The 16,029-nt window shown below is 42.9% G+C and overlaps 1 protein-coding gene across 4 annotated transcripts in view; it reads left to right on the forward strand.

The window, feature by feature from the left end:
* CNOT10 (CCR4-NOT transcription complex subunit 10) overlaps positions 1 to 16,029 on the forward strand; it is a 127,650-nt gene that overhangs the window by 100,599 nt on the left and 11,022 nt on the right. For all 4 annotated transcript variants that reach the window (XM_068236226.1, XM_068236227.1, XM_068236230.1 and 1 more), the window contains 3 exons: positions 1,902 to 1,937; positions 2,334 to 2,461; positions 6,372 to 6,447. In XM_068236226.1, coding sequence (XP_068092327.1) covers positions 1,902 to 1,937; positions 2,334 to 2,461; positions 6,372 to 6,447 — 240 coding nt within the window. The remainder of the gene's footprint in view (positions 1 to 1,901; positions 1,938 to 2,333; positions 2,462 to 6,371; positions 6,448 to 16,029) is intronic.

Raw genomic sequence — 16,029 nt, forward strand, 5'->3', positions numbered from 1 at the left:
ATTTAGTAGTAGAGCAGACACTTGTCTGTGCACTAAAACTTGAAAATTGCACAGAAAGTGATTTATCTGTTTGTCTGGATTTTATCCACCTTTTAGTAATTATTAGGTGTAGCTGAAATAGTTAGGCCTAGTAATTAGAAAGGTTAGCCCACAAGCTTTTGACTAGGTGATTTAAATTCTGACAGACCAAGGTGCTTGATATAATGCAGCATTGCTGTTTAGATTTTTACTACCTATGGGTATCACCTTTACACACTAAACCAAGATGAACACAGTTCATATTCCAAATATTTGTGTTAAGTGCATTGTTATGTTATTCCTGTCTAAGTTCTGTCATTCACATTGCCATTTCAATCACAAATGAGCTTGAGGCTAATGTACGCTAAAGAAGTAGTTAATTACCTGTGTTTACAACTCAGTGTAATAGATTCTTAGAATTCTAAGGACACCCAGTCTGATGGGGCTTGACCTTTTTTTGGGGGTGCAGCGGTTCCAGCCTCCTCACATATCTTTGACTTATGCAGGGACCAGGTGCCTCAGGTTATACTAATTTAGGCTATTTACTACATAAAATGCTTGGGGTTCTTTATTGTTCATTAACAAAGCATTAGGCCCGGTTCACATTGGCATGAAAAATGGTCCATTTAATAGACTGGATCCTAATGGATGAGAACGGATCCTATATTAATTAATAGAAACTATTTACATTGCTCTGTTGAGCCCGTTCCGCCAAATAGACTGCAAGTTTGGGGCGGCGATATATCTCTGGATCGACTGATGCGTTGCCTGCGCGCTAACTGGATGGAGGGGCACGGATGAAAAACTGATGCCCAATAAAACTGATTCATTTGACGGATCAGTTTTTGAACAGTGCAGTGTGAACCGGCCCTTAGGCTGTGTTCCCACCATAGCAGAAAACTGACCCCCTTGTTTTTGTCAGTTTTTACTGCATTGTATAACAGACACCATGCCTTTCCCATATAGATTATGGTTGGAAAACACATCTGTACCGGGCACCAACTGGACCACAATGAACCACTGGAGTGGACAGAACAATGACCACTCCTGCTGGCTGTTTGTAGTACGGCTCAAGAGGGTTACTAGAGACTTTGTCTACCACATTGGTTCTGAAACCTGTCCTCAGGCCTTAAAGGGAAGGTTCAAGCAAAATAAAGAGTTTCACTTACCTGGGGCTTCTACCAGCCTCATGCAGCCATCCTGTGCCCTCGTAGTCACTCACTGCTGCTCCAGTCTCCCGCTGGCAGCTTGCCAACCTCAGAGGTCGGCGGGCCGCATTGCGTACATTTTTACGCATTCCCACTAGTGCAGGAACATTAACGCAAACATTTTTACGCATTACTGGTTCAATGCGTACATTGTTACGCATTGAACCAGTAATGCGTATAAATGTATGTACTAATGTTCCTGCACTAGCGGGAATGCGTAAAAATGTACGCAATGCAGCCTGCCGGCCTCCGAGGTCGGCAAGCTGCCAGCGGGGGACTGGAGCAGCAATGAGTGACTACGAGGGCACAGGATGGCTGCATGGGGCTGGTAGAAGCCCCAGGTAAGTGAAACTTTTTTTTTTTTTTTGCTTGGACATTCCCTTTAACGGCGCCGATTTTTAGATATCCCACAGGAAAGCTCTGCTAATCAGCCTGATGATAAAGCCACCTGTTTTCTGGAAATAAAATTCACAAGATATGCGATTGTTGGTACCTCCAGAGCATAGACAGGTTGGAGAACCTCTGGCCTACAACGTCCGATCAAATCACAGCCAGTAGGTTACAAATGTGGGGAAATTATAGGACACAATGTTTGTCTAAACTTGCATCATCATTTTCCTCTTATAGCTATAAGACCGATTTTCTTAATTTTTTTTTCTTCCCTCCAATCTGCAGGTAATGATAAAGGGGAGAATGAGCCTATGGAATCCGGTAAGTTCTAGAAATGTCTGGGTTTTTTTTTTTTTTCTTTAGTGACTGAATGAACTCTGAGTGGAACTCCATTTCTGCTGTGAGAGAAAAATATTCCATCCAGTTACATTATAAACCTTATCCGCTCCTCAATTAATTACTGTTATACAATGAGATTTTGTCTGGTTTTACATAATACTTACTGCTCTAGTAGAAGCATCAGTTTAACGGTAATCATGGAAAAACTAAACACAGATTGCAATATACAGAATTATATATTATAATTGTATTGGGTTTTAAAAACTGCCACAAACCTATACATTTATGCACATAAACAGGTTGGGTTTTCTTTCCTACGCGTTTTGCATTTGTGTTATACTGCACATTTTCTGCTAACCAGTTTATCCTGTATTTCAGTTGGAAAGCAGACGCCTCAGTGTTACCCCAGTTCAATCACTTCAGCCCGCACCATGATGCTCTTCAACCTCGGTAGTGCATACTGCTTACGTAGTGAATATGATAAGGCAAGAAAATGTCTCCACCAGGTAACAGAGCTTGCTTTCATATATAACCTTCTTTCACTCTTATGCACTCTTATTCCATTTCAAATTCTTAGTTTTAAGGTAATACCTGTAGACCAGGGGTCTCAAACTCGCGGCCCGCGATACAATATTTTGTGGCCCCAGGGCCCCAGAGCTTGTAGGGGCCCCCAGTGGCTACAAGAGGAAAAAAAAAATTTTCAAATCGGCCTTATAGTTTTTGAGAAAATCGATTTTAAAGTTGCAAAGGAAAAAAATACACATTTAAAAACCCGCCGACTTTAATGGTTAATAGCAAATCCACCTTAAATGCTAGAAACCCTAAATTTGCAGGATATGTTAAGGAGATCATTAGGAATAAGAGGAAAAAACAATTTTTCAAAAAGACCTTATAGTTCTTGAGAAAATCGATTTTAAAGTTTCGAAGGAAAATAGTATACTTTTAAATGCGGTAAATGTCACTTTTAGTAGCAAGCCTAACGGTAGTGTAATTTTACATGTATCAAAAGAAAGAGCAATACATTTCCTGACAGAGTTTCCAGGGGGTCCATACGCAGCCGCAGCGCTTTGGCCAGGGATCGCTATACAGCCGTAATATGGCTGTATGAAGATTCCGGGCAATTTTTCCTATTTTCCCAATTTTTTTTTTTTATGTTTAGAGTGGGCGGGCAGAGGCGGCGATCCGCCGCGATTGACGTCAGGAGGGGCAGAGCTGAAGCTGAAAGCTCTGCCCCTTCCAGGAAATGCCGGCGGATTGCCCCCGGGGCGATTTCTGGGCTCTGCAGCCCTCGTTTTGCGGCGGGGACACGTGAACTCCCTTATGCGGCCCAGCCTCATCCTGACTTTGCCTCCTGCGGCCCCCGGGTAAATTGAGTTTGAGACCCCTGCTGTAGACAGTCACTCAGGCCAGTTAAATACCTTGAAATGGGTTTTCTATGGCAGACAATAAAAATGAATGTTCCATTTTGTAACTCGTATTATTAAAAGGAAACCTGAAGTAAAAGAAAAATTAAAAATAGCCAGAATAATTATCTGTGGCTTCTTCCAGCCCCCTGAAGTCTTACTGGTCTATCACCATCATCCTGTGCTCTGCTGTTGCTCTGATGTCCCCCCCTCTAACGCTGGATGTACGGCCTCGTGCCGTACGCCTCCTCCAATGCACTCCAGTAGCAGGGAGTGCTCAGTGCTTGCGCAGTAAGCAAAACCTTCTACATCACCTGCACAGAACGCATGATAGAGGATGCGCAGGGCCAGCGCCATGCATGTGCAGTGGCCAGCTGACTCGTTAGTCGGCTGGATTACAGAGGGGGACAACACAGGAACGGCTGATCACAGAAGGACCAGGAGTACTTCAGGGATATGGAAGAAGCCCCAGGTTTTTTCCACGTTTAGGTTCACTTTAATGTAACTAGTTGCAATAGACAGAGCTGAAGAATTATTTTATCTGTTATTGGAAGTTTTGGGCATCGACCAGATGAGTGCTGTTACTTTGGTTATATCAGGAGCAATGGGACTGCAAGATGGCTAAATGTACAGATTGGAAAGATGTCAGGGTGATCTTACAGCTTGAGGCCCCCAAAAATAGACTGCTACTTGAGATTGTCAGCACACGTCAGTTGTACAGTCTCTCGGAGGGGAAAATCCGTATCATAGCTGCAGACTAGATTTGGTCAATAAAATGTCTTCTGCAGACACTACAAATTGCAGAGAAATGAATCTGAGGATCACCTACCTTGAGATGAATAGGAAAAACATGCACAATTCATTAGGTATAGCTAGTGAGATTTAAAAAAAATTAAATTAAAAAAATGGTTATTAAACCAAAAAAGGACATGGCAGTGAGATACCAGTGAGTACAGACCGCTTTCTTACCAATTTACCAACCCAATACCAACCCACAAAGTATCTTGCAAGGGTGGGGATAGAAAATTCTTCCCCCTCACAAAGCAATCCAAATGTTGAGTGACTGAGGGCTGATTCACACTACAATAGCTTTTCTAAGGCCTGGTGCACACCAGAGGAGTTTTTCTAAACGTTTTGAGTTTTTAAATCTGCTGCTAATGTTATCCTATGTGTCTGTGCACACTGGAGCAATGAGGTTTTGTAAAAACCCATAGCATTACATTGGGAAGAGCTTTTGAAACCTCTAAAAGCTCTTCCCAATGTAATGCTATGGGGTTTTTTTACAAAACCTCATTGCTCCAGTGTGCACCGGCACATAGGATAACATTAGCAGCAGATTTAAAAACTCAAAACGCTCAGAAAAACTCCTCTGGTGTGCACCAGGCCTTAGTGCTTTGTGATTTTAAAGGGAATATCCAGGCAAAAAAAAAAATTCACTTACTTGGGGCTTCTACCAGCTCCATGCAGCCATCCTGTGCCCTGGTAGTCACTCGCTGCTGCTCCAGTCCCCCGCTGGCAGCTTGCCGACCTCGGAGGTCGGCGGGCCGCATTGCGTACATTTTTACGCATTCCCGCTAATGCAGAACATGAACACATACATTTTACGCGTTAGTGGTACCATGCGTAAATTTTTATGCGTTGAACCACTAACTCGTAAAAATGTAACTGTTAATGTTCCTGCACTAGTGGGAATGCGTAAAAATGTACGCAATGCGGCCCGCCGGCCTCCGAGGTCGGCAAGCTGCCAGCGGGGGACTGGAGCAGCAGTGAGTGACTAGGAAGGCACAGGATGGCTGCATGGGGCTGGTAGAAGCCCCAGGTAAGTGAAACTCGTTTTTTTTTTTGCCTGGATATTCCCTTTAAAAGCTCTTGCTAATGTTATCCTATGTGTGTGTTCACACTGGAGCTATGTGATATTGTAAAAATCCCACGTAGCATTTCATTAGCAAGAACTTTTCAAGTCACTAGTGTTTAAAAAGCTCTTGTAGTGTGATCAGCCCTAAGGGCTCTTTCCCAAAAGAGTGTCACAAAAAAAGGAGGTAAGGTAACTGAATATTTGGGTCTTATGATGCTTTCTGGGACCCTCCTTAATAAGGAGACAACCCAAAAATTCCACCCTCGTCTCAAGTGAATAGGTAGAAACAATTTTACAGCCATTTACTGGTGATCACTGTAGCGGTTGCCTGGACATGACAACAGTTGGCATTGTGTTGTGAATACCTGAAGTGCCATCACCAGCAGCTCACCTACATACACATGGTATCTTTTTCATAATTAATGCATACAGTAGTTCAGATTTTTGTGATGTTCTGACAGCTTTTGAAAGGTGAGAGAAGAGAGAGAGAGAGGGAAGAAATAAGCTTTGATCTTTCTGCAACTAAAGAGATGAGATAAAACTAGAAAATAAGCTATGATTGTTACTAGTAGCTAACATAATTCACACGTTTTGTTCTAGACAATAAACATGAGAGGTATTCAAATTTGCAATTGAGAATCAACCAGTTTGTGGTCAAGCCTCAGATTTCTTTCTGTAGAGAGAATGGTGTAGGATCTAGACTAGAGGAAGGGAAGTATAGCCACCACAACTTTGGGTAGGTAGAGGGGACACGCCACAATGGAAGGATTTATTGCACGCTGCACGAGTACTGCTTTTAAAATGCTCATAAAATATAATTTCTAGATCACCTTGAATCTGTCCCGGTGCGATGAATGTGGATGCTGCATAGCCGTATATAGCAGGGGTTTTCTGTTTTTTGGGGGGGATTTGGGGGTCTTTTAAACAGTAAACATGTAAAACAAAAGTTTGCTTTCTTAAAACAAAGTATTTGCAATAATTCTGGTTGGAGTGAGCTCTGAGATGTCTCCCAGTGCATCACAGAGCTAGAAGCAGATGCATTACTTCTTTCACTGGGGATCAGTCTTTAAATGTACACTTGGGAGTCCTCTTCATGAATCATTCATTGGAAAGTTGTATTTTTATTAACGTTTTTTGTTTGTTTGTTTGTTTTTTAAGGCTGCATCTCTGATTCATCCTAAGGAGATCCCCCCAGAGGCCATCCTCCTGGCAGTCTATCTGGAGCTACAGAATGGTAAAAGTCTTACTGCTCCCCGTTTTTACAGCTTCCTAAAACCCGCAAAAGGTTCCAAGTAGAGTAAAATGGACATGAAGGCGATTACATTAGAAACGCTAATGTTCTATGCAGAGTCCTCATTTGTTTTTTTACATTAATCATTCTACTTCTCAGGAATGCTGCAAACAAATATGAAGCTAACTTTTTTTTAGAATTGTTCATTAAATATCAGTACTATAAGAATGTCCTGGTTAATAGCCTGGATTAATTAGCATTTTTGCATTGTGCTCCAGCCCTGAGACAGATGCCTGTTCTCAGCCATAATCCATTTCTTTAAGGTGGCCTATCGACTTGGTGGGTGATCGAGCATCTGATTCGATAATTATCTAATCGGATGAAAATTAGTGCTGCCAAGAGCATGCCCGATCGGCAATGCATGCATCAATCGGGCCGTCATGGTTGATCATGTGCACAGTAGTAACGGCAAGCAATATAGTGACAAGCAACGGAAGCAACTAAACTGCCCAGTGCTGTCCCCCCTAATGTATAATGTACCTCCCGGTGCAGTATACTTTACCTGTCCGTGTATGTCTCTGGCTCCGTCCACATACACGCTTCCCACGTGGTTGCTGGAGTAACGCGGGCATGACTTCACACATGCAACCACGTGGGGCGCATGTGGACTGTGGAGGGAGCCAGTAAACAGACAGGTAAAGTATACTTCATAGGGGGGGGGGAATTTTTACATAAGGGGGGACGGTGTGGGGTCACCAAGGTGGTGGATTTAGTGTCACAAGGCTGATTCCTGAGAGATTTCATGGTGAAATCAATCGGGAATCGGCCTACAGTGTATTGGCAGGCAACAGATCTCTGTACAATCAGGGAAAGATCTCTCTTGGTCGATCTGCACAGATATCGTCTGATGTATGGGCACTGTTAGTTGCAACAGATAGTTTTACATGTTGGTTGAATGTTCTCCTTTTCTCTCCACCCCCATCCCCATATTTTCCCCCTAAGCAGAGTATGGTTCACGTCAAAAGCTTTATTTAGTTACCTTGTTCCTGTAGGTATACACCAGTCCCCTCTGTTTTCCAATCTTTCTTTTAAAGCGTAAGTGGACTTCAAAAGTAATCAAGTTGAGGTTACCTCATGAATTGTAAAGGGGTGAAGGCTTTCACAACATGTTATTTCTTCCCTTCTTATTTGTATAGTGCTTTGATCCCCATGCCACACTTCAGGCAAACTCCACTATCAGAGCAGTTGCTTGGAGCTCAACCCAGATGCAAATGCATACTTCTCCCAACTCCACCCACACAGTGACAAAGTCCCACCTACCTTTCGCTTGAGTCTGTACGCTTGCAGCAGAGGTAAGGTGGGCTGGGATTTATGTCACTTTATGGGCAGAGAAATATGTATACGGATATACTGATCTGGTAGTGGAGTTTGATAAGAGTAGGTTACAGCGATATAACAACTAGGAGAAGAAGATATACGCATGACTCTTCACCCTTGTACATTACATGGAGTCATATTCACTTTATTTCTCTTGAAGGCACTTTGAATTTGCTTTGTTGTATTACTCCAGGTAATTTTTATAGTTTCAGTAGAAAATTGGCTTGTCAAGCTTTCTGCTTTCAAGCAGAACTAAGATGAAAGGAGTTTATGACCTGATGTATCTTTATTGCAACTAACCACAGTTCTTACAATGTTTTTGCACTTTGTAAACTTCAAGCTATGATAAGTCTTACAGCATCAGATATATTAATGTACATATTACAGTTTTTTTCGGAATACAAGACGCACATTTTCTCCCCCCCCAAAATGAGGAGAAAGTCACTGCGTATATTATATTCCACTGAATATGTTGGCTCTTTATAAATCAATAACCATAAACTGAATACAGGGAGTGTTGTCCCAGTGTCCTCCCTCGTGTATGGATAAAAGCAGCGGCAGTGCATCTCTCACCTCATCCATCAGAGCCCAAGGTCGATCAGACCCCTCTCCATCACTGTTCCCCTAGTGCTGGCTTCTGCTGATTGTTTCATTACACGCGACCAGCACTAGGGGAGCAGTGAGAGAGGAGAGGTTTCTGATCGCCACTTGATGAGGTGAGTGATGCGCTGCCACTGCTTTTACCTATACACGGGGGAAGGGGGGGGCCTTCGTCTAGTTTTTGTGTGTCCAAACCTCTTCCCCTGTTTTTGACTTCTAAACTTAAGTCTGTCTATAGTCCAGAGCATCTTATATTCTGAAAAAATACGGTAAGATATTTGTATGGCTTCCAGGATGCTTAATTTGACATGATGATGGCTGCAAAAATGCAGGTTGCAGCTGTTCCTATAGTACCCACGTCACGATTTTCCTGATGATTTTCCCACTGATCAACTGATTGCTTGAAGTCTCGTTTGCTCCCAGCGTGTAGTGTCGCGTGGCGGCGTGCTCACCCGCCGGCAAGAAGAGGCATCTCTGATGACCATCGTCAAGGGGATGTCGCAGGACCCGTCGGGCAGGGAGTACGCAGCTTTAGCAAGGTTTCTATGCAATAGAAACCTTCCCCTTGTGTGGTTTTTTTTTTTTTTTTTTTTTTTGTCCAGATCCTGTGAGGAAGAACAGGGGCAGGACTTCCAGTATAGCAGCCATTATTATGGTTTATGACATCTGCAAAATAGACCAGAGGTTGGTTCTTCTGAGTAGGGATGACTGCGTCCATTGTGCACATACAGTGATGCAAAGTAGGGGGCAAAACATTAGGCTGCTGTACCCAGATCTGCTAATTAGCTCCTTGTAGGTACAGGGTGCTATTGCAATTTTTTTGGTGGGGAGGTAGAATAGCTTAAAGAAAACCTGTAATGAGAAAAACCTCCCCTGGGGGGGGGGTACTCACCTCGGAGGGGAAAGCCTCCGGATCCTATTGAGGCTTCCCCCGTCTTCCTCGGTCCCGCGGTGATAAAGCTCCCCGAACAGCGGGGATGTAAATATTTACCTTCCCGGCTCCAGCGCATGAGCAGTATTGGCTCTCCGCTTAGAGATAGGTGGAAATAGCCGATTGCTGTTGGGCCGCTCTACTGCGCAGACGCAAGTCGCCTGCGCAGTAAAGCGGACCCGACAGACATCGGCTATTTTTGCCTATCTTCATGCGGAGAGCTACAACAGTGCCCCGGCAGGAGCCAGGAAAGGTAAATAAATCAGCACTTATCAGGCCTGTCGAGGGAAGATTCCGGGACACTTCGGGGGAGCCAGTGCTGGACTGCCTGCAGCTACAGGGGAGGGGGAAGCCTCATTGGGGCCTTGAGGCTTCCCCCTCCCGAGTACCCCCAGGGGAACTTTTTTTTTTGTTACAGGTTCTCTTTAAGTAGACTAATTTCTAAAGGGGCATGTAACAATGGTGACAGGTGTAGTAACGCACAGAAAAACAGACAAGTGTGAATGCTGCCTAGGCTCGCCTTCTGTATAGAGATGCTATTCACACTTCAAAAATGAGTCCAGGCACATACTTGGGCAACCCCATTTACTCGTATTAAAGTATACCCAAAGTGACATGATGAGATAGTCATTTGTATGTACAGTGCCTAGCACACAAATAACTATGCTGTGTTCCTTTTTTTCTTTTACTGTGAGTCAGGACTGAGTCAGCCACTTACATACCTGATATTTAACTCTTTCAGACTGGAACTGAGTACAGTGTGAACCTCACTGATAAGAAATTCCCTTTTTATCTCTTTCTTGCTCTCAGAAGCCATTTTCTGCTAGGAAAGTGTTCTATAGTTGGAATTTCTAATCAGTGAGGGTCACACTGTAGTCACTTCCTGTCTGAGTCAGGACTGAGTTAAATATCAGGTATGTAAGTGGCTGACTCTTTCAGACAGAGCAAGAAAAAAGGAACCCAGCATAGTTATTTGTGTGCTAGGCACTGTACATACCCATGTCTATCTCATCATGTCACGTCACTTCGGGTATCCTTTAAATGAAGCCAAGCCACTTCTTACTCCCATGAGGCCAGCAGCAGTGCTGCACTGTGTGGGCAACTCATCACCACTGCCTGTTACCCTAAATTAAAGTGACCCTGTAGTGGGGGGGGGGGGGGAGGTGCCCTGGGGATATGCATGCAAGATGGACTTGAAGTCTGCCATCTAAACCCTAAAATAAAGTGACCCTGTAGTTTGTTTTGGAAATGGCACGGTAATGTCAGCAAAAGTCATCTAGGGGGCCCCTTGGTTTTTTTCGCCCCAGGGCCCCATATCACCTAGAACCGGCCCTGGATCATAGCTTCCCTGATGGTCTGGAGCAGGCCAAATATAATGCAAAGTGGGGAGCCACTTGGGGTCCAAATTTGATGGCTCTGAGGGCCAGATTTGGCCTGAGGGCTGGAGTTAGACATGTATGCATTAAAGTAAATGAAAAGCAGCAAATCACAACATTTTGGTTCTTGTTGGGTGATGGAGATGTGCATGTGCAGTGTATCTCATTTCCTGAAATGTCAAGCTTGAATTTCAATGACTTTAGGGTGTAACCCGGCACATAATAGTTATATTTTATAAAACCTACCATGTCCACACACTAAAACCCTATATGTGAAATACAGTTTTTGAATATGCGCAACCAATTCAATTTGATTGGTACGTGCACTGTTCTTTCTGGTGTGCTCTGAGCAGCTGAGCACTTGTTATGTGTGCGACTGTATTGCATCCAGATTTATGAATGATTCATCATTGGAGCAAATATCTTTGCTGCAGTGGATAGCAATAACTTTTCCATCCATCAAAATTAAAAACTTCATTGTGTTTTTCCCTATGTTAAATGGCATTGCCATGCAATCAGGTTCTGCTGCCTGAAACAAGCACTTTGATATTAACTTTATTAAGGGCTGGTGCACACCAAAACTAGCTAGCGGTTTTTGAAGCTGTTTTTCAGAGCGATTCTAGGCATGTTTAGAGAGATTTTCTAAACCGGTCTAGCGGTTTTTGGAGCATTTTTGTGTAGATTTTATATTTTGTTACAGTAGAGCTGTAACTGAACAGCTTCTGTAATAAAGGCCTGGAAAACTGCTCTAATCTAGCGCTTTTCAGAGCAGTTTTCCACTTTTCTATACTTTACAGTGAGGCCGAAACGCCTCAGAAATCTAAAAAATGCTGCAGCACCCGAGTTTTGTTTGTGTGAAAAAAGAGCCGCTCTGGTGTGCACCAGCCCATTGAAATACATTAGCCAAGCGGTTTACTACCCGAAAGTGTTTTAAAGCTCAGAACCGCTTTTGGTGTGCACCAGCCCTGACTCTATATCCTTTTTCTTTCATTAGCATATATATTTTTTACTGTAACTTCCTGCTTCAGCTCACGCTTTACTACATGCCTCGTTGACTGCTGTGTTCTAGCCCAAAACAGGAAATTTGGGTGTGAGCAGTGGTATGGAACAAAAGGTCTCCGCCATAGGAAATGAAAAAAACTGGGATTAGCGGCAGTACGGGGAAAATTGGGTGACCCAAGCCGCAATTAGTGGCAATGATGGATGCCTGAGGTCGTGAATAGTTAATATAAAAAGAAATGTGGGTGCTCGAGGCTGCAGCAGTGTTGTGACATTTGAGTGCCCGTGGCTACTGATTTGATAGTGGCAATTTGTATAGCATGGGACCCCAGTGCCTGCTATTTTATTAGTAGCCTTGGCTGTGTAAACATCTGACTTGTAATGGAGTAGTCCACCTCCTCGGGGGAAATTCTCAGCATTTCCTTTATTTTTCACAAATCTATTTTCTGAAAAGGATCTATAACCAAAGATGCAGGCCAGCCTCCCTTCTGGTTTTCACATTATTTTGGCAATTGGACTGGGCAATTGCTGTTAGCGCTTTTGAATATAAATAAAACTGAAAATCCCCAATCAAAATATTGATTAGTCCAAAATATTTTTACTACGTTCTGTAAGTGACAGTGACATAAAAGTAATTTATAGTGTATTTTACTATTGGACAATTGTGTTTTTATATGTATTTTTTTTTGTGGGGGATGGCAATAATGGTTCTTTTTTTAAGGCATCAAATTAAGCAAGATTGAGTAACAGCAGCTTAAAAGAATCAAGCAAAAAAAAAAAGTTTCACTTACCTGGGGCTTCTACCAGCCCCATGCAGCCATCCTGTGCCCTCGTAGTCACTTACTGCTGCTCCAGTCCCCCGCCACCAGCTAGTTTCGTTTTTGCCGACCCTGGGGACCGGCGGGCCACATTGTGTACATTTTTACGTATTCCTGCTGGTGCAGGAACAGAAACACATACATACATTTTTACACGTTGCACCACTAACACGTAAAAATGTGTTAATGTTCCTGCACCAGCGGGAATGTGTAAAAATGTACGCAATGCGGCCCGCTGGCCCCTAGGGTCGGCAAAAATGAAACTAGCTGGTGGCGGGGGACTGGAGCAGCAGTGAGTGACTACGAGGGCACAGGATGGGCTGCATAGGGCTGGTAGAAGCCCCAGGTAAGTGAAACTTTTTTTTGCTCGACTATTCCTTTAAGCTGATTAGGAAGTATCCTCACCTGTTGCCATAATCCAGCAGAACCTGTCATGTGCACCATCTCTGGCTGACATGCAGAACCACCTCCCAGAACAGATTTCTGTACACCAGAACAAGCACTAAAGTTTGGGGTCTGCTGTAATTGGCTTCGCAGAGGGTGAGTGTGAGCTTTCTTAAGAGAGCAAAGTTCAACTTTCAGGGACAACTGAACTCACTCCTGGAAAAGAGAAAAAAACAAACCAGTAGCCACGTGTTTTTTATGCCATCTATGGATTGAGATGATTGGAGCTGTATGATTTGCATGCGTCAGTCGTGACGCTCTATTATAATTTATCCTGAACAAAATCCTTTGAGTAATTTACTGACAAACATGAAGTTTTAGAAACAAGCATCACAAGGGATGGTCACTGCTATGCAAAGAGTTGATAAGTATGATTCAAATTCTGTATACAAATGTATGCAGCTTAAAAATGCACTAAAATTCCAACTTGACAAGATTTGATTGTTACATTTTCAAGCTGCATGAATTTACATACATAATTTGCATAATTGTATCAACTCCATGTTTTGCATCTCCTTGACCATTCTTAACCTCAAGTCAGTGCCAACCATTAAAGCTCGACATAGATCAGCATATGATGCATATGTCATGCCGTGTGTTTAACAAAACCAGGCTTTATTGGAAATGTTTAAAAATGTACTGAAACACTCTTGTTGTTCTAGTGAACCTTAACTGAAAAGAGTTTAATTTACCTGGGGCTTTGACCAGGATCTTACAGCTGTCCTGTGCCCATGCCGAACAGTCTCCATTCCCCCATGCTCAAGTGAACGTGTATGAGGATGTGAGTGGCAAGGGCTGTGCAGGTGCAGTGGACCGCAGCTGGCCAAATGAAAGTAGGTTGCAGCGGGGGAATGGAGACTCAGTTCCAGGTAATGTTCACTTTCATGCATACGTATCCCATGAAAAACAATACAGGCACACAAATCCATCATAAATAACAGTTCCCATAGCTTAAACCGCATTAAAAACACACAACATCCTCAAGGAATGTATTGCCTTACAGCAACTAAAGGAGATTTTAGTATACAGTACATGACCATTGTGCCAGTTCCAGGGATGCACAAGTTCAAAGAGCTACTATCTGTTCATTGTATTTCTCAAACCCAGTCATCTGATGGAGGCACCTGCATCTGTGGTGAAGGGAATAAAGTATTTTGTTTGCACCTGAAAAAGAAAGATATACTATGCATTAGGTTAGCATTAGAGAGAGTCAGAGAGAGATACAGTTCCTGAGTGTGTTTTTAAAGGGAACCTAAACTGAGGATATGGATTTTTCGTTTTATAATACTACCAGTTGCCTGACTCTCCTGCTGATTCTGTGTCTCTAATACTTTTAGCAACAGCCCCTCAACAAGCATGCAGATCAGGTGCTCTGACTGGATTAGCTGCATGCTTGTTTCAAGTGTGTGATTCAAAGACTATTGCAGCCAAAGAGATCAGCAGGGCTGACAAACAACTGGTATTGTTTACAAGAAAACATCCATATCCCTCTCAGTTAAGGTTCCCTTTGAAGTATGGTACTTTTTCAGGGGGTTTATCAATATTAAGAATTGACAGTTTGCTTAAAAGTGTCATGCCCTATGTGCTTAATATGTTTGTCACTAAACTGTACAGCAATAAAGGTTTTTATATGGCATATAATATAATGTACAAACCTAGTACATGTACAAAAGCCTAGATAGGCAAGGCTCTAACACAAATTTTTAACTTTACTCAACTAGGACATTACCATGCTGCCAGCAGACAGGGGAATGTGTACTATCCAATTTAGCATTTCACATCCTATCCTACCCCCTTTGCAAATGCTAGATGGATCTTTGCCAAGGTGGCCATTCAAAGCTGTTTTAGGGCCTGAGCGTACTTGCCACTTTCTATGTTAATTTCAGTAAAAGTGTCACATGCTGCAATCGGCACCAAAATGTGCTTCTGTGTTTAGGCCCTTAGCTGAGAATTCAGAATGTAATGTGTAAAGACCTTTAACAGTCACATAAAGAAAAACTATATGCACACTGCAGAGCGGTGCAGAGAACTGTCCGTTACCTGTCCAGATGTGGGATTGGCTTTTCCTCCACCCACGGTGCTGCAATCCTGACATCCTCTACTGAGTTTTATGAGATGACATGTGATCATGTTCCAGAGATGTCAGCCTGCCCAGTAATGGAAGAATCCTTTCCACCACTGGGTGATGCTGCAATGTACATATTCTGGGTTCCAATCACTTCATATCATGTGATTGGGACTTAGAAGAGAATGTCAGGAGTACGGTGCAGTGGGTGGAAGAGGAGAGGTGTGTAGATCCTAATGTCTGCACAGGTACCTGACAGCAAAACAATTTGCATCTTACATGAAATATGGGCAGGGCTGTTAAAAGCTTAAAGCAAACCTGTTAGGGAAAAAAAAAAATTGCCTAAAAAGTGGAAAGTGTCCTGGAACATGCAAACCCACCACTGCTGCTTGGGCTTTTGTTAGTATTGGGATTGGAGTGTAGCCACAAAGAATAACTTTCTCATACTGGACATGCCCAGTATAACTGGGAAAAAAAGTGTATGAATAGTGTTATTCTACTGGGCATAGTCCTCATGCATGCTTAGTATGAAGATGTTTGTAGGATATGATTTTGTGGCTGCTTTCCTAAGTACAAACTCTTATTGAAATTGCTTACAGGTATCCAGCACTGGAACAGAAGTAAATATTTTATTTTTGTTGCTGAGATAATCTTGAAACCTAGTTTATTTTTAATGCTTCTAGTATTGCAGCTTGATGTGAGTGTCATGAGTACAGAAAATTAATGATTGTATGTAAATTGACCACTTTCCCCAGCACCTGCTTTTTCATTTAAACTCCTGGTCCCCTAGCAGCACATTCTGAAAGCAATGTATCCATCCAAACAAGGGTGTAGCTAGAAATTATAGGGCACCATAGCAACATTTTGATTGGGCCCACAAACTTTTTTTTTAATGGTACCTTTGTGCCCTAGGTAGCAGCCCCTCAGTATAGGGAGCTAGAGACACCCCCGAGTATTAGTGCCCAGTATAGGTAG

Source organism: Hyperolius riggenbachi, chromosome 5 (assembly GCF_040937935.1).
Source record: "Hyperolius riggenbachi isolate aHypRig1 chromosome 5, aHypRig1.pri, whole genome shotgun sequence".
In the NCBI taxonomy this organism is placed as follows: domain Eukaryota; kingdom Metazoa; phylum Chordata; class Amphibia; order Anura; family Hyperoliidae; genus Hyperolius; species Hyperolius riggenbachi.